Raw genomic sequence first — 25,101 nt, forward strand, 5'->3', positions numbered from 1 at the left:
AAGGAAGTAGGGAGCGAAACAGCCCGACTTCGCGAAGAGTGAGAACTACACTTCCCAGCAGGCAGCGGGTCCTCCGACCTCGTCCGCTGAATCGAGCGGGCAGAAGAGCCTCGCGCGCGCGCTCAGGCGATGGAACGTTGCTAGAGTTCGCGGGTCTTGCCGCGCGGGGCCAGCACTCAGTGGCCGGAGCTGCCCGCGCGTCAAGGCGGGAATTCCAAAGCTAGCAGCTCTGCAATTAATGCACATATCTTAAACGCCCGAGCTGGTGGACGCCATGCACAGGTAAACCTATTGTAAAGAGGTGCAGAGTATGAATGAACCGTCTTATTTTAGGCCGTGAGCGCTGCCGCTTCTAATACTGTTACTATTGCTGTTATTCTGCGAATTTCTGCTTAGCTCCTTCTTTGGGAAAATGTGGATGGATGCTTTAGCGCGGTGATCTGCGTGCTGTTTTCCTGGGCTTTCCTTATAGGGCTTTCCTCTGGGATTTCCAATCACGGGATGGTTGTCCTCCCTTCCCCCCCCTCCTTCCCCCCCTCCCCCCCGTCCCCTTACCTCCCGGTCCCTCTGCCCCCCACGTCCTATCCACGGTTAGAAGTTGGTGAGGCCTGCCTGCATGATGGTAAATCAAAAGCCATTCCCATTGGTTCGCTTATTTTCTTGGAAATTCGCAGCTGGCCTATACACATGCAATTTAATTAGCCATCGTGAAAGTTTAATGCTTTCTACAATGCATCAACGACAACTTGTTTTACGTGCTGGCTTGCGAACCTTGAAGTCAGCAGTTCGAAACCACCAGCCCCTCGGCGGCGAGGCTTTCTACTCTTGTAAAGCGTTACAGCCGCGGAAACCCGGGGTCACTCTGAGTCGGAATCGACTCGATGGCAATCGATTGGTGTGGTTTTGGCATTATTTAGGGGCCTGATGGCGCAAGTTTTGTGAAGCGCTTGCTAACGTGGTCTGTTAGAACCCATCTGACTTTTGGAGAGAGGGAAGTGTCAATCTGCCACACCCTCCGAAGATTTATAGCCGTGGGAACCCGCTAGGGCAAAAGCCCTGGGATTCAGATTGTAACTGGAGGGCCTTGGAGTTGGCTGGTGTTTCGTTGGCATTATTTAAGGGTAGGGTCTTGAAAGGAACTGGGGCATTGTACATTTCTGCAGGAAACACCTCCAGGAAATTCCTGACCAGAGTAGCAACGTCAGCACCAACTTCACGTGGGGATGGGATTCTGGCAAGACTTCCGAACTGCTGTCAGGCATGGGGGTCTCCACCCTGGAGAAAGAGGAGGTGGACAGTGAGAATATTCCCCAAGAGCTGCTCTCCAGCCTGAGTAACCCACAGAGCCCCCCACGAAAGCGGCTGAAAAGCAAGGCCAGTGACAAGGACTTTGTGATTGCCCGCAGACCCAAGTTCAATCGAGAGAACATTCCAGGTAAGCCGCACAGGTAAAACTGACAGTCACCTAAGGGGAGCGTTCAACCCCTGGGTCTGGGAACCCAGGGATCATTGGGAAGATTCCCCTTTTCAGTCACCTAATTCAGAAGTTGAATGAACAGGGTGGCTTCAACAATGGGTTCAGGCAGATCGACTGCAGGACCCAGACAATGTTTTATTCTGTTGGACATAGGATTGCTATGAGTCAGAACTGACTTGATGGTACCTAACAGCAACAATTCTGAAATTATGGAGCAAGTAATTGTCTTGGGAGTCAGCAGGGATCTTGGTATAGGAATCTATCTTCTGGTGTATAATTAACTTGGAAAGCTCCACCCTTGACAGGACATTATAGGACACTTCTGCCCTTTTAAAGGGGAGCTTATCTGCCTGCTGGCAGGCATGGAGGAGCCAGCCCACTTAGAGTCACTGATAAGAAGGAGCATAAACAGGATCTTCCAGGATTCCTTTTCCGGAAAGCTCTGGGTGAGCTTTTTGCTCAAAGCCCTTTAGGCGTTTGTTGCTAAATTATTTGAGTATAAGGGAGGAATCATACCTCTCCAGCCCATCCCCAAATTGGATTTCTCACATGCCACCACCACTGTTTATTCAGTCAAAGACTTCTGCAATAGTCTAGATCCCCAGTCAATCGTTCCGTCTTCCATTTTTGTCTCCCAAATATTTTTCAAGCCCTCACCATCTCTTGCCTGCCCCTGGGTTGCCAAATGAGATTTGCTTCTAAGTGTGTCTTTAAGTTGGATTTTTAAGGAAGTTGGAACAGATTATTTTTTAGCCTGATTTCAGTGCAGGCTTAAGAGGTGGCGCAGGGAGGTGAGCAATGATGGGCTGCTAGCTGAGAAGTCAGTGGTTCAAGCCCCCCAGTCTCCCCAAGGAAGAAAGATGAGACAGTCAGCTTCTGGAAAGACTTCCAGCCTTCTGCACCCTATGGAGCAGTTCAACTCTTACGGGGTTGCTGTGAGTGAGTCAGCATCAAAGCGACTGCAATGGGTTTGGTTTGGTTTTAGTGTAAGAAAAGACCAAAGTCTTCTACGATTTAAGAGCTGCACGAGAACATTAAAAGACGAGTATTGAGTTGTGGGATGGGGCTCTCACCCAGGAATTTTAGCCTGTCAGGAGTGGGGCTACCAACTGCAAGGTCAGCAGCTCAAAACTATCAGCCGATCTGAAGGAGGAAGGTCAAGGAGTTACAGTCTCGGAAACACGCGGGGCCAGTGGATCACTGCGAGCCAGCATGGACCTGATGGCGTGAGGTTTTTAAAAAGATCTCTGCAGGAGCAGATTCCCAGGTCTTTTTCCCACAGAGCCGCTGGGTGGGTTCAAGCCACCAACTTTTATTTCTAACAACAGAGCACTTAACCATTGTTCCACACCTCTCCTTATCACTCACGTTCCACTAGCTCACTAGTCCCTAGACCAGTGGTTCTCAACCTATGGGTCGTGACCCCTTTGGGGGGGGGGTCGAACGACCCTTTCAAAGGGGTCGCGCGATTCATAATAGTAGCAAAACGACAGCTAATGAAGTAGCGATGAAAATAATTTTATGGTTGGGAGTCGCCACAACATGAAGAACTGCATTAAAGGGTCGTGGCATTAGGCAGGTTGAGAACCACTGCCCTAGACTGTCAGTCTTTCTAAGTGCGAAAATAAGGGCTTCCAAGAATGCATGGGTCTCCGGGGAGGATAAGCATTGTGCATCCACCCACCTAAGGGCAGCAGTTTTTCATGCTAGCAAATGAGAACATTGATTCATTCTGCGTATAAGGAGACTTCAAGAAGTTCATGGAAAAAAGAGATGAACCAATGATGGGAGGTTTTTTTCCCCCACGAACAATTTGAAGCTCCCTCATGTATTCACTGAACACGTTCTCCTGTGCCTGGTCTTGTCTTTGGTGTTGGAGAGGCACTGATGAAACTCCATTCCCTCACGAGGCTTCTGTTGTATCTTCACGAGACACTCAGGAAACATGCTCTGAAGCTTAGTACCCAGACCCACTGCCTCCAAATCGATTCCAGCTCATCGTGCCCCTTTATAGGGTTTCCAAGACTGAATCTTTACAGGAGCCTTAATCTGTCTCCTTGCAGAGTGGCTCGGGGGTTTGAACCACTGTCCTGTGGGTTAGCAGTCCAATGCTTGCCCAACAGCGCCACCAGACCTTCTTATGTGATATATCAGATGGCTAAAAACAAACAGATCAAGCCTAGAGGTGTGAGCTGTGTTGGGGTAGGAAGATGGGTTATAGTTTGGAAGCCGGCAGTTAAGGAATGGTGTGTAGTGGGTTATAAACTGGGCTGCATGCAACCACAGGTGAGCAGTTTGAACTTGGCAGTTGTTCACCAGAGAAAGAGTGGGCTTTCTGCTCTGGTAGACTTCTTGCATGAGGCGCCCATGGGGGCAATTCTGCTCTGTTCATAGGGTCACGACGAGTCAGAATTTCCTGGATGGCCATGACTTTGGGTTTTTCTGGTTGAGTTGAGGAAGGGGTGGCCTTGGAGCCAGTACTTACAAAAGGTGAAGAAGTGGGCTACATTCATATCTTCAGAGAGCCCCAGGCAGAGAGAAGGACCTGTACAGAGAGCCTGGGCTGAACTGTGTCCCGTTTTTTAAAAAAAACAAAACAAAGGAAAGAGTAAAGGGTAGAGTCATGGGAGATGAGGTGCTGGGAAATGCTTCCATGCGGCCCCGCTTCATCGTTTAAAGGGGCACCCTGATGGGTGTGGAAACAGCTGCAGGAGGAAGCGAGTGGATACTTGGGAGTCTTGTTAAGAGGCATGGGAGTGGTGATAAGCGGTGGTGAGATTCTAGATATATTCTGAAGTTCCAGTCAACAGCATTTGTCATTGTCTGCAGAAGGAGGTTCAGCTTCACTCACTGCTATCTGACCCATACTGACTCATACCGACCCTAGAAGGCAGGGGTAGAACTTCCCCCTCAAGTTTCCTAGATTAACTCTTTGTGGGCATAGAAAGCCCCGTCTTTCTCCTGTGTATCGGCTGGTGGTTTCGAACTGCTAACCTTGCAGATCACAGTCTAACACTCAACCACTACACCACCAGGGCTCCTCTAGAAGGCGGTGGATGGGGACAATAGTGGACAGACTGAAAAAAAGGTTGAGAGCCAAGGGAATTAGGTAAAAAAAATAGTTCCCCAAATTTTTGGTCTGGCTTTCTTTGAAGGATTGGTTACTAATCACTTTGTTTGTTGTTTATTTGTTTGTTTGATCTCATTGTTTTTGAAAGGCAGTCCAGGGTTGTGGTAGCGACCATGGAGTTGCAAGTCAGCTGAATCTGGGTTTGAAATCCTTCTCTGCCGTGTGCCATGCATGTTGAGAAGGGGTGGGAGCTCCCTGTGCCTCACTTCTTCATCAGGGAGGATTAAATGAGGGCATGGGTGGTAAAACTTGGCGCATAGTGCCCAGCGTGAAATAAAGAATCAGTGCATCCACTTTCTTTCCATCTCTTAAGTTGCTGACACCAATTACAGAGGCTAGTCCACTCTGTGTTTTGTTCTTAATTCTGTTGATCAGGCCCTGTTAGTGTGGGTTTTTAAAAAAAAAAAAAATTTTTTTTAACATCATCTAATTACACTGCTCGTTTAATGTCAGGAATGCAGCACCAGCCATTTGGTGCTTGACCAGCCAAATGTAAAAGATGCTTTTTTAAAAACTTTTTATTGTGATTTAGGTGAATGTTTATGGAAGGAATTAGTTTTAGGTGAATGTTTATGGAAGGAATTAGTTTTCTGCACCACAGTTCATACATACACCTTTGATTAGTGATACGGATTGTGATCCCTACCACGTAGCAGCGCCCTTCCCACTTCCTGTGTTGTCCTGTCCATTCATCCATTTCTTTGTGTCCCTTCCTGCCTCAGCATCATTCCTGAGCACACACTGTCCTTCTGATCCCAGCACTGAGTTGGACTAAGGAGCGCCGGCTCCCTTGGTGTTTTTGTTCACTTTCTGCGATGATCTGTTGTTCAGCTGAAGACGCTTCCTTTATCAGATGAACAGGGTTAAAGGCAATCATCCAGGAACAGTTGCTCTTGATGTCCTGTGATTGTCTGTCTGTCCTTCTGCAGTCATAGCCTACAAAAAAATCTAAGGCCCCTACCACCCCCAATGATTCCACTGCAAGAGGAGGCTTCTGTGGCCGTGAGTCTTGATGGGAGCAGACACCCTCAGCTTGCTCACTTGTGGAAAGGCTGGTGGGTTTGCACTGCCAGCCTCGTAGTTAGGAGTCCAATGCTTCATCCGCAACACCGCCAGGGCTCCTTGCATTCCTATACCCAACCAAGCCAAACTCACTGCCCTTGACTCACGGCCACCTTACAGGACAGTAGAACTCCCCCTGCAGGTCATTCATATACAAGCAGGCACAAATTTAAAAACCATGACATTTCTTAGGCCCGTGGGAAACCCATCGGAGGTTTTAAGGCGATGCACCCGTCTTCTAGGAATTGCAATAATAAACCAAGTCAAGGTGACAAAAAATAACACGCTTACAAAAAGACATAGTGGATCACACGCTAACAGCGGACAAATAGCGCAGGTAGGGAGCACTTAGGCCAGAGGGAAGCCATTTATTGGACATAACTCTCAGAACATCAGCTTCACTTAGAACAGAGAGTTCTTGTGTCTCTCTGTGAATGTGGAAGACAGACACCAGTCACACCCCATGTCAAGAACTGTTGGTTAAAACAAAAGCACTGCTCTTGGGAAGAAGAGATGGTTCTGGTGTCAAAAACGTGCCTGACGTGCGAGAAGAAAACGACTGGCCTTCATGCTCCTTGAGCTGTTTGTGTTGGTGCACGTCAGATTACACGAGCTCTGGTTTGGTTAATTGGGGTGAACGTGAGTGGTGCAAGGTAAGGGACAACTGGTGGAGCCTGATGCCCAGTGGGCCCTCAGGACTTGGGCAGTGACTGGCATTCATCGTTCCAGGCATTGGCCTGCAGTTGTCAGGGCAGGTGGCTAATAGCTCTGCCAGGATTAGTGTGTACCAGGCCACACCTGCTTCACATACATATCTGATGACAGCAGCCCAGGGCTGTATGTTTTTCCTGGGTCCTGCCTACACCCTCCTCTCCCTGGTGCTCCAGTCCAGGCTCACATCTGGAGATTAAATCCTTTTCATCTGTTTGTCCTGGAGACAAAGGCGATAGGGCCACCCTGGGCCTGAACAGGTCTGATTGGCCCTTGTGAGTATGCTGTTAGGCAGGGGAAGGAAATGGCCCAGCAGTGAGGTCATTATCTCTTGGCTCCTAAATGCCTGTCTCTGCCCTATCAACAGATGTTGATCAGGATAAAACTGGTGAGTAAACTTGTTGGTCAGCTCCCTTGTGGCTGTGAAACTGCCTGGAATTCCAAAGGGGCCAGTGCTCCTCAAACTTTAGACTCCGTTCCCAAGGGAACTGGTTCAAAGGGCAAAATGCCTGAAATTCTGATCCAAGCCAGGCTGACTTGCTCCTGGGGCGGGGGGGGCGGGGGGGGTGTATTTTAATGATCCGGCAAACATTTTTCTTCCGGCTTTTTTTTAATGACGAGTATACTTTATATTTCATAATCTAGCTGTGTATAGGAGCCCCGGTGTCATGCTGATGCCAAGTTGGGCAGCTAATCATAAGGTCAGCAGTTCCAAACACCAGCCTACTCCTCGGGAGAAAGACGAGGCTTTCTACTCGAGTAAAGAGTTATAGTCTCGGAAACTCACAGGGACAGTTCTATCCTGTCCTGTAGGGTCTCTATGAGTCAGAATTGACACGATAGCAGTGAGATTTGGTGAGTGAGATACGTATTCTTTATGTTACATAACCTAGGTGTGTGTCTGAAACAAAGGTTTGGGAAAACTGTATACTTCCCCTGGCTAAGATATGCTCTGAATTTTTCAATTTCCCATTCTTTTGTAGAAACACACACACACCTTGTTAGGTTCACTAAATCGATTCATAACTTACCAGTAAGTCTCAGCCAGCAGTTTTCAAAACTAAGCTCCTTTTATGGGAGTTCCACCACGAATTTTTCCCCTCCGTACTCCCAGCCCTGACCCAAACCCACTGCCATTGTCAGTTACTGCTCAGAGAGACAGGTTTCTTAGGCGGTCAGTCTTTATGGGAGCGGAAAGCCTCTCACCTATAGTGAGTTTGAACCAACGACCTCTCGGCTAACAGTCCAAAGTTTACCTAACAGCAGCACCAGGGCTCCACCCCCTAACCCCAGAGCCCTCTTACTGGCTCCTTCAACAAATGTCATGGTGCTCCCTCCCACCCCAGCTTTCTTTGCTTCTTCGTTGCTCCTCCCACTCTCCCCCACCTCCGGGTTTAGCAGGTCTCTTGAAGAAGTAAAGGGTTGTGTGGTGGAGAGGTCCACCATGTTTTTCTTTAGTCTTTTGGTTTTTTAGTATAGTTCACCCTGCAATAAGTAACTAAATAAATGCATTTTTTAAATCCAGAATACCAAGAACTATAGCGTAGGCTAATGTTTCCTCATTGTGACAGGCATCAGAGGAGACGCTCCCTTCACCCCCTAAAGGACCAGATGTGAGGCCCGGTGCCTGTTTTTCCTCCCAAGTGTACCTGGATTCTAGTTTAAGGAGAGGAGTGGTTTTAAAAGCCATGATTTGGGGTTCGATTAGGGTTACTTGGGCATCAGCTTGAGGCTGAGTGTAGGTGATGCTCTGAGAAAGACGCTGGTCAGATAAGTTATCTCAGCTCAGCAGGTCTGAGGTCCCGAAAGCTCTTCAACAACTTACTCTGCAGAGGAGCTAAACGAGGAGGAGGAGGAGGGGTCCTAAGGCTCCTGCAGTGGAAAGCTGGGTTCTACCTGAGGGAGAAGTGGGGACAGTGGCAGAGGGTGATGGGTAGCAGGTTGGCGTCGTTGGATGGTTTCTGTATCGGAAGTGCGTGTATTGCTGTCCATGGAAACCGAGCTCTTGACCTGAACAGTTAGTCCCCTTCATGTGAAGGTTGGCAACCTTGGTGGCTTTGGAAGAGCCACGCGGCGGAAAGACCTTCCTCTGGATCCTCCCAGCCCCTCCAGACAGACAGCAGGAAAGAATCCAGGAAACAGATGGCAGATGTTAGAGCATGAAATACATCAGGTAAAATAGATTATCCTTATCAGGAGCCTGTATACTGCCTCCGGAGCAGCTGTGGGCAGGCAAACACCAGCCCCTCTGTTGGGACCACAGCCAGGCTCCGGAATCAGGGTTGTCCCTGGTCAGCTCACTGGATCCCTGGTTAGTTCACTGCTAGCAAGGCCTGTGCCTTTGTTTGTTTTTTTGGCCCATTGCCCCTTCCATTTGGTGTTGAACTGTTGGCATTTATTGCCACTAGTCACCATTGCTCCCAAACCCTGACTGAATCCCTGCCCGCCACCCTCCCACACCCCCAATCAAAAGAGCAATCCCACTGTCATCGAATCCTGGCGACCTGATCCTCGGTTTTCAAAGCTGTAAGTCTCCAGAGGAGCAGACGTCTTCATCTCTGTCCCATAGAGGGACTCGTTTACTTCTTCCCTTTTCTAAACTTGCTGACCTATCAAGTACTTCAGGTGGAGGAGACCACAGAATCTTAGCATCATGGAATAGGAAGAAGCTTTGAAGTCAGACCTGTGTCTGGATTTCCATTCGGTCCTCCTGGCTCCCCCACTCCGGCTGCACTGCGCACACCTGGAGACCACGATACAAATGTAGCCACGAGGGGAGACTTCCCTGCATTTTGGCTTGTTCTCTGCAGCCTCAGCCCTTGCGGCCACCAATGGTGCAGTGTCCTTTCTTTAATGTATATGCCTCTTACTCGACTTGCAGTGTTTCTGCCACTCTGGTCAACCTTCAGACATTCACCTCTTGTCACTTGTTTTATTGTGAAATGTATGTAACATAAAAGTTGGCCTTTTAGCCACTCTGGAAGTGTATAATTCAGTGGCATTAATTATATTCCCGATTGCAAATATTTTTTAAAATCCCACAACAGTTTCATCACTCCAGGCAGACATACTGTATCAGTTGAGCAATAACTGTCCAGTGCCCCTCCCATCCACACCTGGTAACCAGTTAGGCAGGTTTGTCTCCATATGCATTTGCTTATTGCCCACAGTTCATGCAATGACTGGTGGGGCACCTCCTTTGGGGGTCTCACTCTGCCCACTCAGTTTTCGGGGATCACCCCTGTGGTAACAGGTCTCCGACTTCTCTCTGTAGCAGTGCCGGGCCCTTGGGATATTTGGGCTATGGTGAATAGTGCTGCAGCAAACAGTGCCGCACAGGTTCCCTTTGGACCTCAGTTCTTCGGGGCTTTACAAGGGGGAGTTCTGGCTTTTGAATAATTATGCATTTAACTTTTGACACCCCAGTGCTACTGCGCTTCAACCTTGGGGCGTGGGACTGTGTTTGTTTCCTATCGGCTTGTTGAGGTAACTTAGCACCACCAAAATAGATCCTCTGCTATCCAATGGGGATCACATTCACAGACGTGTGTGTGTGTGTGTGTGTGTGTGTACATAATTAAATCCCAGACTTGTAGGTGTACTGTTGTTAGATGGTTTTGAGTCAGTTCTGAATGAAACACTTCTCCGTTCTGTGCCATCCTTGTAATTGTTGTGTCTGGGCCCATGGTGTCAGTCCATCTCCCTGAGGAACTTCCTCTTTTTAGCTGCTCCTCCACTTACCAAGCATGATGTCCTTCGCCAGGGACTGGTCTCTCTGGACATGTCCGAAGATTGTGTGATGAAGTCTCACCAGCTTTACTGACTGCTCTCTCCCCAACAGCTAACAAACCTGACTCCATGGTAGATGGTCAATGGGTACCGTATATACTCGAGTATAAGCCAACCTGAATATCAGCCAAGGCACCTAATTTTCCCACAAAGAGGGCAGAAAAACTCAGCTTATGCACATGGATTTATTGAATAAGTGAGAGCATCCTCTGTCATGACTGTTTTAGATAAATCTGCTTCACTGCACATTCTTTAAGTCTGAGAGAGAGAACAGAGGTTCATTTGACTATGAAATAAAGTGGCCCTAAGAAGGCCACCGAATCCATTGGGACTAAAATCATGATGGTCTTTTTAGACATTTCGGGTGATACTACTAGAGAGGTTTTGAAGGAGCCGTTGTGGCATAGTGGTTACCCATTGAGCTGTGCTCCCCAAGGTCAGCAGCTTGAAACCACCAGCTGCTCCATGGGAGAAAGATGAGGCTTTTTACTCCTGTAAAGAGTTAAAGCCTCAGAGACCCACCGGGGTCTTGTTCTATCGAGTCTCTGTGAGATGGCATCGACTTGAAACAGTGAGTTTGGTTTCTTTTTGGGGGGTGGTTTGGAGACTTGCTTCATCACTCAGCTAATAAATTGTTTTTATTGTTGTTGTTGTTAGCTGCCATCGAGTCAGTCCCCAATTCATTGGCATCCATGTACAATATAATAAAATGCTGCTGGGTCTTGTACCATCCCCATGGTTGCCTGCAGACTGGACTGCTGTGACCCATGACCTTTGCATGGTCTGATTATCTGGACTAGATTGCCAGACTTCTCTTCCTAGTCTGTCTTGGTCAGGCATCTCCACCAAAACCTGTTCAGCTCCACAAGGCTTTACTGACAGACCAGTGGTGGGCACACCCAAGGTGCATTGGCTTGCCGGCGAACCTGGGCCCCCTTGCATGAGAGGTGAGGATCCCACCAGCAAACCAGCATCCCGCTCTCAGCTAGTAATGTCCCTGTCTAAGATTGGCCAGTGTGGAGCTAAAGAAAAGGACGGTCTGAAAAGTGTTCTTGGCTCGTTCTCCTCATTTTCTGAGCAAGAATGGTGTTCCCTGTGGGTTTCTGAGAAACGTGAGTGTGTGTCCTTTGATTTGGATTAACTCTGCTATCTGAAATGCCCTGTGTCCTCTCAGTGCGTGAGAGCACGCAGGCGACACGATAAGGCCACAGAGTGGTGCTGAGAAAATATTTTTCCCCCTGCAAGGTGTGTCATGGGACGCCCTCCCGGATGAGCTGCTCTTGGGGATCTTCTCCTGTTTGTGCCTCCCTGAACTGCTGAAAATCGCCATCGTTTGTAAGAGATGGTACCGCCTCACGTAAGTACACCCCTCCCCGGGCACATGAGGAAGAGAGAAGGGCTATTTCAGGTCTGAAGGGTGCCAAAGGGCCGGAGTCGCAGAGGTCTCACCAGTTGCTCTATAGCCAGAAAGCCTGGTCTTTTGTAATGATTTTGAGTTGTATCCCACTATCTCCAGGACCGTCCAGTGCGATCCCCGTCGGGTCGTTCTGGTCTCAAGGTCATGGAGGCTGGTGTCTGTGTGCTCTTAGTCCATTGGATACTGAATTGGTTCTGTGTGCCTTTGATTTTCTCCATGTCTCATGTTTGAGACTTAAAAAGAGCAGACCGGGCACTGAAAAGCAAGCATGAATGAAGAGGGGGAGAGAGAGATGCCACACGTAGGTCGCCAAGGAAACCCCCAAGGTAGAGAATCTATGACCCAAAGAAATCCCCATGGCACCCCCGCCCCACGTGAACAGTCTCCCCCTCCAGCGTTGCCCTGCTTCTTCAGGGCCTCCTGACCTGACCTGTGATAAAGTAAGTGTCTGAAACCTGACTCCTTGTGGGACTCTTGTTATGTGAGCACTAAGCACTAAGACGCAGAGCCCTAGGCACTCACTGGTTAGGCCATTAAAATGTGCCTAGAAGAGCTACAGTGAGGTGTGTTGGCCTGGAACGGGGGAGCAAGTGGTGTAGGGGCCTCGCTTACCCCACGCAGTGACCCCATCTGAATTCTCCATCAACTGTGACAGTGCCCTCTCCCGGCCGAGCCTCTTAGTCCATCTGCCTCGTCATAAAAGCCTCAGCTGACATTCCTTCCCTGCTGGCTCTGGGTCAGGCGCTGTTTTAGCAAAGTCCACGCTGCCTTGAATGACCTGTTTCCTACAGCGGCCACAACACAGGACCACCAATGGGCCTGCAAACAACTAACAGTTGTTCTCGCACAGTTCTGAAGTCCACAAGTCCAAAACCATGCTGCCGGCAGGGCCGCACCCTGCCCTTCATGGTCACATGGCCTTCTCCTCTTAGGAGATTAGTGTTGGCCCCAAATCCAGGGGGAGCTCAAGACCCTTAATTATATCTTCAAAGACCTTATTTCTGAGTAAGGTGACGTTTAGAGCAGTGGTTCTCAACCTTCCTAATCCTGCGACCCTTTAATATAGTTCCTCATGTGGTGGTGACCCCCCCAACCATAAATTTTTTGTTGCTATTTAATAACTATAATTTTGCTACCGTTTTGAATCATCATGTAAATATCTGATTGCAGGATGCGTTTTCATTGTTACAATTTGAACATAATTAAATCATAGTGATTAATCACAAAAGCAATGTAATTTCTATTGTGAAATATTTATTTCTAATTACAAATAAATGAAATTTTGTTTGGAAGCATGGTGTAGCATGGGTTATATAATAGCCTTCACGCCGGGTGCACGTAGGTCGGCATATCTGCATGTAGGCGGACCTGCCTGGAGATAGATAGAGGAGCGGTGCCTCGGTTCCTAAGACCTTCGGGAAGGTGTATTTTCCGAGAGTCTTAGGCAACTCTTATGAAAAGGGTCGTAACCCACAGGTTGAAAACTGCTGGTTTGGAGGTTCCATTTGGACATGAATTGGTGTGTATATATGGAGGGTACACCTTTATTTCCATGAACAAAAAAACTACTGTTGTCAACTTACAATGACCCTGTAGGACAGAGTAGAACTGCCCCTTAGGGTTTCCAAGGCTGTAAATCTTTAAAGAAGCAGCATCGTGTCTTTTTCCCAGGAAGCACCTGGTGGGTTTGAACCACTGACCTTTCCATGAGAAATTCTACATAAACCCCACTGGGCTACCAGGTCTCCTTACTTCAGTCACAGTACTGTTCACATGATCTGTTTTCGAGAGCTGGAAACCATAACCTACGGCCTTAAAGCAAACATATCTAATTATGTTCACTTTTTTAGGGTTCATATAACTTAAACTTATCCTCCTGTGTGCACTAGTTTTCCCCTGATGGCAATGGAAAGCAAGGTCAACTATTGCTTTCCCTCTTTGCCGAGAGGAAACTTAAGTCACTGCCTTTGTGCTGATTCTTCACAACCTTTAGGACAGAATAGCGCTGCCCCTGAGAGTTTGTGAAACCCTTAGCTCTTGCGTCGAAAGCCTCTTCTTCCTAGTGTGCACTGGCGAGTGGTTCTGAGCAGCCCAGTGCATTCCCTGCTAGGCCACCAGAAGCTCCGGGGGAACTTAAGTCAGGGGAATTCAGGCAGCCAGAGAGGTGCTTTTCACTGAAGCCAACTTGGGCTGCAGAACAAGATACAAAAGAATGCTAATTTCTTATCAACAGCCCTGCTTTTTAAATAGCAGGTCAAACCACACACCGGCAGTTTCGTAATGGTAGAATCATTGTGAAGCCCTAGGCAATGGTTCGTTTATTTCCAGCAATATTGAAGAAAAGGAAATTCTAGAACACGTAGGCAGGCAAATAAACCGTTCCCTTGTCTGTCTGTGTTCCATGGTTTAGTTTTTCTCATTCAATTCAGCTGTGGATATTGAGCGTCCTTTGCTGTGAACTTCCTCCCCCGCTGGAGGCGTCCTGGAGGTCGCTGCACGGCACGCAGTGTTGCCCGAAGGCCAGTGGTTCGTTAGCTTTCCAGGCCATTTGACCACGAACTTTGGGGGACCCTCTTGTATTAACGCAAAGGAACCCTGGTGGCGTAGTGGTTGCAAATTGGGCTGCTAACCTCAAGGTCAGCAATTCAAAACCACTAGCAAGTTCCAAGGGAGAAAAATGGGGCTTTCTACTCCTGAAAGGGGTTATAGTCTGGAAAACTTAGAAGGGAAGTTCTGCCCTGTCCTATAGGGCTGCTATGCATCAGAATTGACTCAATGGCAGTGAGTTTGGTTTTGGTTTATTTATAGCAGTGATTCTCAACCTTCCTAATGCCCCAACCATAAGATTATTTTTGTTGCTACTTCATAACTGGAATTTTGCTGCTGTTATGAATCTGGTAACCCCTGTGAAAGGGTCATCCGACCCCCAAAGGGGTTGTTACTCACAGGTTGAGAACTGCTTCATAGTGACTTGGCTATTCTTTTTTACACTTCAGGTAGTTATTTAGTCTTTAGAGTGCACACACATATATAACAAGTTTATAAAATACATCACACAATTAGCTACAAAGAAAGACCAAATCAGTTTTACAAATTAAATTTACCAGTTGCAATCTGATTATTCACCATAATCCAATCAGAAATGAATAAAACCATGAACAGCTTTGATCTATGACTGTATCGGTTTGACTCACAGCAAATGAAAAGCACCAAGAATCCAATAAAACAGAATTAAGAATGCCAAAATGGGGGTGGAATGTACAGTCATAATTTATACTCTTTATGATCCCTACATCACTCACACAGGAACTTTTAAGGAATTGGAAGGTGACATTTTCTCTAAGGAGAAACTCATTTAATATAAAAGCAGAAAAAGCAAGTAGGGAGTGGAACACAAAGGAGGGAATCATGTCACGTTGTTACTTAGGGGTCTCAAGGAGTATTTGTACATGGTAATATTGGTGAACCTTAAGAATAGAACAGATTCATCACAACTGACAGCATGGTCAAGATTATGACACGTGGCTTAGTCAGTGCTTCCGCAGCAGCCTGATCAGGAACCCACTTCTCTCAGACCAAATTGCCAGCAGTGGAGCGCCTGGCCCAGCAGCGCTGAGCACCAGCTTCTCTTGGATACTGCCCAGGGGCAGGGCCTCTAATCAAGTCAACGATAAGCAGAAACAGTGCCAAATCAATGCAGAAATTAATACAGGCATGCACCATTTTGTCTCAGTTTAAAAAACCAAATCTGCAAAGAGAAGACTCGTCTCAGACTCTTAGCAGAAATTCTGATTGCTGAATTTTTTGACCTTGAAACATTTGACCTGGCCATTCTTAACTGTGGCAATGGTGATGATCATTTAGGCTGCTTGTCGTGTATGCACTGAATAACAAAAAGAAACAATGCAGTTTGCCAAGCATCTTTAATTTGTTCCATGGAATTGAACCTAGGAGGTTTCTTTGGTTTCAGACCATGACATTGCCAATGGTCACACTGACTCCTCTCAGCTGGAAAACTTTATAAAGAGCAAGATGGAAACCTATCCACGTCCCGATGTAGAAATATTCAATGGTTCCATAAAAATGTTACAGTTGAGTCAGTTTAAAAAAACGAAAGTCCTTTGGATTCGCTTCAAGGGGATGTAGCAGCTCTGCCCTCCTTTCTAGTGCCACTGTTGAGGGGCACCAGGATGCCATGTGGACAACTTACCAGCTCGAGCATCTCCTCTTTTCCAGGATTGATGAGTCCCTGTGGCAGACCCTAGACCTCTCGGGTAAAAGTCTGCACCCAGATGTGATTGTCCGGTTGCTGTCTCGAGGGGTGAACGCCTTCCGCTGTCCCCGGTCATTTGTGGACCAACCATTAGTAGAACATTTCAGGTAAAAATAAAATCTGCAGGAAAAAAAAAAACTGTTTGTAAATCTTGAAATAGACAGACCAAGCATTCTTCCCATTCCCAACTACACCCTGTAGCAGATCATCCGAATGCTCGGGGGTGTCGGGTAAATACCTTGCCTGATGGCCTTTATGTTCAGACAGGGCACAGGGTTCAGTGACAACTGTTTCTTGGGGTCAATTTTTGTGGCTTTAGGATTCTGATTTGGGGTGGGGGCAGGGACATTTGTCATATTTGTTTACTTGTACAATATTTTGGACAGATTCTATATAGCCAGTAGGAACATGGCTTCAGAGAGTTGGTGGGAAGATTTCATTAGCATTCAACGCAGGTTTCCCATGAACTTTTTGAAGCCACCTCGTAACGACTTGAGAATGAGAACTAGACACTCGACAGAAAAGCAAGCACAGAAGAACAGTGCTTAGACCAGTGGTTCTCAACCTTCCTAATGCCACGGCCCTTTCATACAGTTCCTCATACGGTGGAGACCCCCAACCATCAAATCATTTTCGTTGCTACTTCATCACTGTAATTTCGTTACTGTTATGAGTCGGGGGACCCCTGTGAAAGGGTCATTCAACCCCCAGGTTGAAAACCGCTGGCTTAGAACCAAGTCCCTCTATTCTGACCCTGGTGCCCCGCTTCTTTCTTAGCTGTACGGCGGCCTGTCGCTACCACCGGCTTTTTATCGCCCGGCCGCGGCTGCACCTTCTCTGTCTCCTTCACACAGGTGTTTTCCTTTGCTCACTCCAGTATGCTGGCCCCGGACCCGCTGTATGGTGACACCCTCCTCCCCCTTCCCCCATTCAAAAGCCTCCCCTGCCCAAAACAACAGCAAACCAAACCTAGCCCCTTGCTTCCAAGTCGATTCCCACTCATAGAGACCTGATGGGACAGAGTGGAGCTGCCCACAGGCCTCCCAGGTGGTGAGTCTGAGAGTGTTTAGGGGAACTAGAAGCAGCCGGAAAACACCACCAGCCCAGTGCTTAACCACTGCGCCACCACGGCTCCGTGAGTGTGCTCACAGATCAAATCCTCATCTGGTTCAATCTGCTCTTTCAAACAAGTCTAAAGCATGTTCAGTTAGTGAAACCGACTGAAGACTTCTCAGCCTAGACAAGCAGGAGAAAAGGTCAAGCCAGTTGCCCTCCATTCTGTTCCCCCTCAAGGTGACCCCATGTGTGTCAGTAGACACACGCTCCTTAAAGCGGTTTGCTCCACAAGCAGATGGCCAGGCCTCAGGTGGGCTCCCCGCCCAGCCTTTCCCCTGCAGCCCAGGCAGTAAGCGCCCATGCCTCCCGGGACTCCATACGTGCAGCTCTGGAGCACACATGCCTTCCCGTTAAAGCGTGCTCTCCCACGGTTGTCCTGCGGCAACTGCTAACGCCAGGGGCGGCTTCTCCCTCGCCAGGAAACCCGGCGCCCACAGAGCCTTATTTCCTCTTCTCCCATCACCCGGCCCTTTCTCACAACACCTGCGAACGCCTTTTCAACGTGAGCTCCTTTTGTCCTCCACGCGGCTACAATCATCTTTGAGGGGTGAACGGAATGACCGTGGGGATTTACTAGTGGGGAGTTTGCTGCCCAAACTGCAACTAGTTCCTCAAAGTCTCTAATTCCGGTCTGTGTGTCAGCGCCTGCTCAGCCAGGAAGAGGAGGGAGGGAGTGGTTCCCGATGTGTTGGTGTGAGCTGCCTCACGCTATCTCTGTCTGGTCCACTTCCAGCACTTTCCGTGTCCAGCACATGGACCTGTCGAACGCTGTGATCGACGTGGCAACCCTCCATGGCATTCTGGCTCAGTGCGCCAAGCTGCAGAACCTAAGTCTGGAAGGCCTACAGCTTTCAGATGCCATTGTCCAGTAAGTGCGCGGCACCGGAAAGATGCTTTTTGTGGGGTCACGTGTGTTTCCTGACTGTAACCAGGGGGCCCTTCCATTACCCAGCTGGCCGCAGGAAATAACCGGTACTCCCGCCTCTGCAGAACTCCAGGAGCCCTCTGGGCAACACCATTCTGAAAGTTTCTAGCCAAACCCTTTGCTAAGTCCTCCAAACACCAAACCAGACTCCCTGCCATCAAGTCAATTCTGGCTCATATGACCCCACCCTGCGAGTAACTCTTTACCGAAGGAGAAAGCCTCGTCTTTGTCCTGGGGTGCTGCTGGTGGTTTCGAGGTGCTGGACTTGCAGATAACAGCCTGACAGCAACCCCAACGCCACCAGGCTTCCTCTTGCTAGGTCCTAGACATCCAGAATCGAGAGGACTTGCTCCCTGCCTCATTTGTGAGAGAGACACATGTTTGTGAAATGTTCCGGTGGACACAGACTCAGAACAGACCGTGAACAAGTAAAAGGCTGTCCACGTCTGAGCGATGAGCCACTGAAAGCCTTCGGGATAGCGGCGGAGCACTGCAGTGAGACAAGGGGGTGTCAAAGAGTGCCTGGGAAAGATGGGATTAAAGAAAGGGTAAGGGGATTGAGATTCGGTGGCCTATGAGGAAGTGCACAGAATCTTTTTACAGTGCGGTGTGTGCTAAAGGATATTATCGTTGTTTGCAGTGGAAAGGTTATGAAAATCGTAAGTATTTATTACCTAAAGTCAGAACAGTTTATTCCTAAAAAGTAGTCCCTAACGTGTAGGAAAGGCTTGAATTCCACCAAGAGAAGACGCATGGCCATAAAAATCCATGAGAGACTTCCACACGCTGTAAAGCCTCCTCACCTGTGATTTGTTAACAACCTGGTGTGTGCAGGTGATGCAGCCTTGCTTGCTGAGAGAGGGAAGGAATGGAAGCATCGCTGATGAAGATCAAGGATTGGAGCCTTCAGTGCGGATTACCACCCAACGTAAAGAAGACCCAAATCCTCACAACTGGACCACAACAGCCTCACGATAAATGGAGCAAATGTTGAATTTATCAAGGAGTTTGTCTTGCGTGGGTCCACAGTCAATGTTCATGGCAGCAGCAGTTGAGAGATCAAAAGACATCACATTAGGTAAAGCTCCGGCACAAGATCTCTTTGGAGTATTGAAGAGCAAGAATGCTACTTTGAGAACTTAGGTGCTCATGACCCAAGCCGTGGTGTTCTCCACTACCGCATATGCACGTGAAAGTTGGATATTGAATAAGGCAACACAGATGCATTTGAATTGTGATGCTTGAGAAGAATATTGAAAGGACGGACTGATCTGTGATGGAAGCAGGCCAGAGCGCTCCTTAGAGGCAAAGATGGCAGGCCTTCGTTTGACATACTTTGAACAGATTAGGAGAGACCAGTCCCTGGAAAAGGACAGGATGCTTGGTAAAGTGTAGGGGCAGCCAAAGAGGGGAAGGCCCTCGAGATGGATTGACACAGCGACTGAATCAGTGGGCTCAGGCATGGGAGCAGTTGTGAAGAAGGCGCAGGACTGTGCAGTGTTGGGTTCTGTTGTGCACAGGGCCATGATGGGTCAGAGCCGACTCCAGGGCACCTAACACTGCCGCCACCGCATAAGGAGACCTAAGGAAGTGAAGAGCTGGCATCATTTTCAAAGGAAGTCACTCATTAAAGCAGAATATTGAATCCGCCTAGGTAGGACACCTCCACGTGTGAGGGGCCCCAAAGAACCATAGCGTGGCTGTAAATTCTCAGGGAGCTGGGAGTTCCTGGCACACAGGATTTCGGTATGGTGAGCAGCGGAAGCAGGGTGAGACGTAGACCAATCCTATTGGGCTTCCATTACCCAGTAAGAAGTTCGGGTTCATTCTGATAGGCTGTCATGGAACTGGAGAGCCTTGGTGGCAAGTGGAGAAATGTTGGGCTGCTAATCCAAAGGTCGGCAGTTTGAAACGACCTGCCCCTCCAAGGGTGAAAGGAGCCTTTCTACTCCCATGAAGAGTTCCAATCTCAGAAACCCACAGGGCGGTTACACTCTGCTCTGCATGGTGATTTGCAGTTGGCATCAACTCCGTGACAGTGAATTTGGCTTTATACTAGAAGGGTGTTGCCATTTCATAGATGAGGAAGTGGAAGCCAGGCTCTCAGCCACGTTATCATTACAGATAAGCTGATGGGGCGGGGGAGGGGGCATTTAAGTTCTGACTGGAAGGCCTACACCCTTAACTGCTTCACTCCGCTCCTTCAGGATGCTTGCTGATCCAGTAAGAGAGTCTGACAGGTATGCTTTGGGCATTGTTCTCTTTTCCCAGTAATCTTGCGCAGAACTCCAGTTTAGTGCGACTGAACCTTTGTGGGTGTTCTGGGTTCTCCGAATCGGCCCTGGAGGCTCTGCTAAGCAGCTGTTCCAGGTAGGAGATAAATGGTATCAAATCAAGGGTCATTGCTCATGTCTGCATGTTCTTCCCCACCGTCCCACCATTCTGGCTCCTGGTGACCCGGTGCTTAGAGTAGCCCAGCGCCGTGAGCTTTCTAAAGTTATGACCTTCTGGAAGATTGCCTGGCCTGTCTCGCTAGGTAGTTCTGGGAGGCTTTGCAGCCTTTAGCTAGCACTCATCCATTTGCACCGCTCAGGGACTCCCACTTGTGAGTAGAAGTGGAGATGTTATTTTGAGCCACTCCTGACCATCCAAGTGCTGGCCACTCTACCCAGAACCTGGGGACCAGTTCGATTTGGATGATGCAGTACTTGCTGTCTATCCTCGGCGGTCACATCCATGTAGAGGGCCAGGGACGCTCAGGAACTGTTCCTCTTCTATGCTTACTACGGAAAACATACCAAGCCCACTGCTGTGGACTCGATTCCGGCTCATAGGGACCCTAAAGACTGTAAATCAGTATGAGAGCAGACAGCCTCATTGTTCTCCGAACGAGCGGCTGGTAGGCTTGAACCACTGACCTCAGCAGTCTATTGCTTGCCCAATAGCGCCACCAGGGCTTCTAAGAACAACATAGTAGAATGTTTCTCCCCAGTGTGGTTGAAAGGAGTCTGTTTAAAGTTGACCACAAAGTTCATCTGCCTGTGCAATGCTCCCCTCCCCCCCAAAACTTCTGTAGTGTCTGTAGACCTATTTTCTAGCTGTCAGTTAAATCTGACATATTGCATACTTGGGTGACTCTCTTAAAAGCATATTCCTTATTTTGAGCAATATGGTTAACACGTACTGCAAAATTGCAGATATTCCTAAGTGTGGGGAGCTGTGGTTCCCAGAACACACAGTATTACTTCTGAATGAGTTTAATTTTAAAATTCCACCTAGGCTCTGTGGTCCAGCCTTATCCTATTTGGCTAAGAAAATATTGCCAACTAGATACACCAGTTAGCCCTCTCATCAGTCAGTGATGCTAGTGAGGAGTGGGGAGGCTTCATCTTTGGACGCCTGCCCTGTAGCCCTCCTTGCCTTGTCCGAGGCAGAAGTAGATGAAGTGGCCTGTCCCAATCAACAGTACCAGTAGTGATTTCAATGTCAGCCTCGGTAACAGCGGCATTGTCCCTTGCATTTTGTCCTACCGATTAGGAATCCCCGCTATGATCCATCTGTTTATTTGAAAGCACTTGCGTGATGGTCATGTCCCTGTGGTTGTGTGCTGGCCGGCCGGACCTGGGAGACTGGAGAAAGAAGATGCACAGGCTGGCTGGCATCTAGTCCGGAAGGAAGGCTATGCTTTCAGGGCAGAGGAAAGGAGTGGGAGTGCTTCCCTCGTCAGAAGGGAGCAGCATTCACTACCCAGGCCTTGCTCGGGGCAGAGGGAGGCGAGGGAGGGAGTGCCTCCGGAGGAGGGATGGCAGTTTCTGGGTGAGCACAGAGAGCTGCTTCTAGAGGCCGGGGTTCTGTGCATCGGGCAGCTTTGTCTTCTCCCTGAGCTCCTTGGCCAGCAGGAGAAATCAAGAGACTTTCTTGGCTTTAGGGCCTTCTTGAAGCAGAGAACAAGAGTCGTGGAAGTGTGGTAGGTTACACATTGGGCTGCTAACCTCAAGGTCTGCAGTTCTGAACCACCAGCTACTCCACAGGAGAAAGCTGAGGCTCTCTTTCCACAAGGATTTGCAGTCGTGGGAACCCCGCAGTGGCAGTTGTGCTTTGTGTTGCAGTGTCACTCTGAGTCAGAATCCCCTTCGTGGCTGTGAGTGGATTGGGGTTTTCTGAGCAAAAAAGTGAGCACCGCTGGTGGTGCAGTGGCTAAGCACTCAGCTGCTAAACAAAAGGTCAGTGGTTCAAATCCCCAGCTGTTCTATGGGAGACAAGAACTGGCTATCTGCTCCCTTGTAGGGAGTGCAACGGGACCGTGTCCCCTTGGCCCCCAGGGCCGCTGAGCGGAAACCCCTGGAGGGCACCTGGCAACACTGACATCAATTAGTAGTGAGCTGGCTGGTAGGCAGTGCTTCACCCATTCCTGTGCCCGTCTCCTGTGCAGACTGGATGAGCTGAACCTCTCCTGGTGTTGGGACTTCACTGAGAAGCATGTGCAGGTGGCAGTGGCACACATATCGGAGACCGTCACCCAGCTGAATCTCAGCGGCTACCGGAAGAACCTGCAGAAGTCAGGTAAGAGCCACGGGGCAGGGTCTCTGCAGCCTTTGTAGCGGCTACAGCAGCAGCAGTAGTCGATCAGCTCCATGAAGTGGCTCTCCTAAGTGTCCCCAGTTTTTTCCCTGAAGCACTGTATTTAAATCAGTCTTATTTTTTCACGAAAATATGGGAAAACATACGAGAAACATCACCAGTAATGCTAACATATGCCAGTCTTTTTGGGCATAAGTCTTCAAAAAGCAGGCCATGTTGTAGAGAACACAGTTGAGAGCATCCCGCACCCCTTCGGGTGGCTGTGTACTGTTTGAGGAGACCCTCATAACTCAAACGCACTGCCATCAAGGCAATTCTGACTCGCGCGACCCAGTAGGACAGAGTAGAACTGCCCCTGGGAGTTCCAAAGACTGTAACTCTTTCTGGGTGCAGAAAGCCTCACCTTTCTTCCTCAGAGCAGCTCCTGGTTTTGAACTGTTGACCTTGTGGTTAGCAGCCAACACAGAACCCACTATAGCGCTGGGACTCCTAGCTAAAAGGTTAGCGGTTTGAACCCATCCAGCCATTCTTTGGAAGACAGATCTGACTATCTGCTTCTGAAATAGCCTCGAAAATTCTATCAGGAGCTCACACGACACACGTGGGGTCTCCAGGAGTCAGTCGATACAATGGGAGCTAACAATAATAGCAGCGACAGATAGGTCATCATTGACTCAATTGAGTCTCTGGGAGGCATGTAGAATCTTCCAAGTGTGTTTTGTTTTTGATCTTTGAAATAAATAACGTGATTTACTGAGAGGAATCCTAGAACACATTTCTAAAACTGGGTTTTTATAAAGTGGAACGACACGGAAAGTTTTATCCATTGCTGAAGGGAGTGTTAAATGGTGCCGCTTCTATGGAAAATAACTTGGCAGTTCTTCAGAAACTTACACATGAATTACCAGATGACGCTGCAATTTCATTTCTGGGTTTATACTCAAAAAGAATTGAACACAAGATACTTGTACGCCAACCAATTGTAGCCTTATTCGCGGAAAATGGAAACAACCCAAGCCACCGTTAGCAGATGGGTGAATGAACACGCTGGTGCAATCTGACAAAGGGGTCCCCTCCCTCGGACAAAGACCGAAGAAGCCCTTGTACATGCTATAACAGGGTTTGATCTTGAACACGTTAAACCAGTTGCCGTCCAGGCAGCTCCAACTCATGACTGCCATCGACTCAGTGGCTCTTAGCAACCGGAACAGCGGGGCTCCGCTTCCTGCCTCGTCCTGAGCCTGTGCCATGTATTAAATGGCAGCACTGGTAACTTCTGGAAGCCTTTTCTTACGCCCTACTTACCAGTGACCGCGTGCTTTCTCTCCTCAGATGTCTGTACTTTAATTCGAAGATGCCCCAATCTCGTCCGCCTAGACTTAAGGTATGAGTTTGTTGGTTTAGTTTCCATCAAGAATGGGAAAAGCACCTCCATGTTGAGTTAGCAGTAGTAAGAGGGAGACTGCCTTGGGTCAGTGCAGCGTGGTTGGGCAGGTCTGACCGTCTCGTTGTGTGCTCTGTTTTAGTGATAGTGTCATGCTCAAGAATGACTGCTTTCAGGAATTTCACCAGCTCATCTACCTCCAACACCTGTCACTCAGTCGCTGCTATGACATCATCCCGGAAACTCTGCTGTAAGTATTGTTTGTTGGCTTGTTTGTTTTAAGCTACTTGGAAGAGAGGCAGAGGGACCTAAGGATAAATGCCACTCGGTGTTGCTGTTCATTACTAGTAGTAGACATGTAAGGCATCACTCCCAGTGACGGCAGAGTGATTAGGAAGGGAAAACAAGTCGTAAAACCAAGACAGGATTTTCTTCTTTAATTGACTGGGAAAGTTGACCAAGGTTGTTCACTGGGCACTTACTGTTTCATCCGTGAGCCGGTGTAAGCGGTACCATCCATGCTAGTGACAGTGGAGAACTTGCCAAAGAAATGGCAAGCACTGCTACAGGATCATAGGAGCGCAAAGAAAAGACGTATTCTGGTCCATCTCTCTTTGACAAAGTACTAGTCCGCCTCCTGCCATCCTGGCCAGAGTATCATCTCTCTTAAAAACAGGAGCCTCGGTGGCACTGTCAGGCTAACATTGCACACCAGCCTCAAGGTTGGAGGTTCAAACCCTCCAGCCACTGCCATGAAGATTTATAGCCTGGGAAACAGTAGGTCACTGTGAGTCAGAATTGACTCAATGGCAGTGGGCATTCTTAAAAAGACTTCCTTTCCTTATAACCCACAGGCTGGGGTATGCATCTGATGTCCAGTGTAAGCAGGAATTTGGTTGAAACGCAGAAGTCAGTGTCTTGATGCCCTGCTGTCATGCTGCAGCTGCCTTGCTTGCTCTGTGCTTCCTTGGTGACCCTCACATGGCTCTGGCTTTCCCAGTGTGTGCTCATCTAGACCTGTGTTTAATCTGCTCCTTTTATGACTTGCCACTGATTAGGTGTAGAACTAATCTTGCAACAATAGTGACCTCATTGACATAGAAATAAAGTCCTATTCCTAAATTAAGGTCTGGTTTGATGTCATCGAGTGGGTTCTTCAGTACAGTAGAAGGAAACACTGCCTGATTCTTGCCATCCTCGCAGGAATCCCTTGTGGCAGGCACCGTGGCAGGTAGT

At 48.5% G+C, this 25,101-nt stretch overlaps 1 protein-coding gene across 1 annotated transcript in view; it reads left to right on the plus strand.

Moving 5' to 3' along the window:
- Positions 1 to 52: 52 nt before the first annotated feature.
- Positions 53 to 25,101, plus strand: part of SKP2 (S-phase kinase associated protein 2) — a 30,026-nt gene continuing 4,977 nt past the window's right edge. Inside the window, exons 1-9 of the mRNA XM_075540936.1 lie at positions 53 to 282; positions 1,164 to 1,435; positions 11,415 to 11,526; positions 15,823 to 15,966; positions 17,709 to 17,843; positions 20,172 to 20,270; positions 22,333 to 22,463; positions 23,814 to 23,865; positions 24,008 to 24,115. Coding sequence (XP_075397051.1) covers positions 275 to 282; positions 1,164 to 1,435; positions 11,415 to 11,526; positions 15,823 to 15,966; positions 17,709 to 17,843; positions 20,172 to 20,270; positions 22,333 to 22,463; positions 23,814 to 23,865; positions 24,008 to 24,115 — 1,061 coding nt within the window. The 5' untranslated portion in view covers positions 53 to 274. The remainder of the gene's footprint in view (positions 283 to 1,163; positions 1,436 to 11,414; positions 11,527 to 15,822; positions 15,967 to 17,708; positions 17,844 to 20,171; positions 20,271 to 22,332; positions 22,464 to 23,813; positions 23,866 to 24,007; positions 24,116 to 25,101) is intronic.

Source organism: Tenrec ecaudatus, chromosome 2 (assembly GCF_050624435.1).
Source record: "Tenrec ecaudatus isolate mTenEca1 chromosome 2, mTenEca1.hap1, whole genome shotgun sequence".
Taxonomy (NCBI): Eukaryota; Metazoa; Chordata; class Mammalia; order Afrosoricida; family Tenrecidae; genus Tenrec; species Tenrec ecaudatus.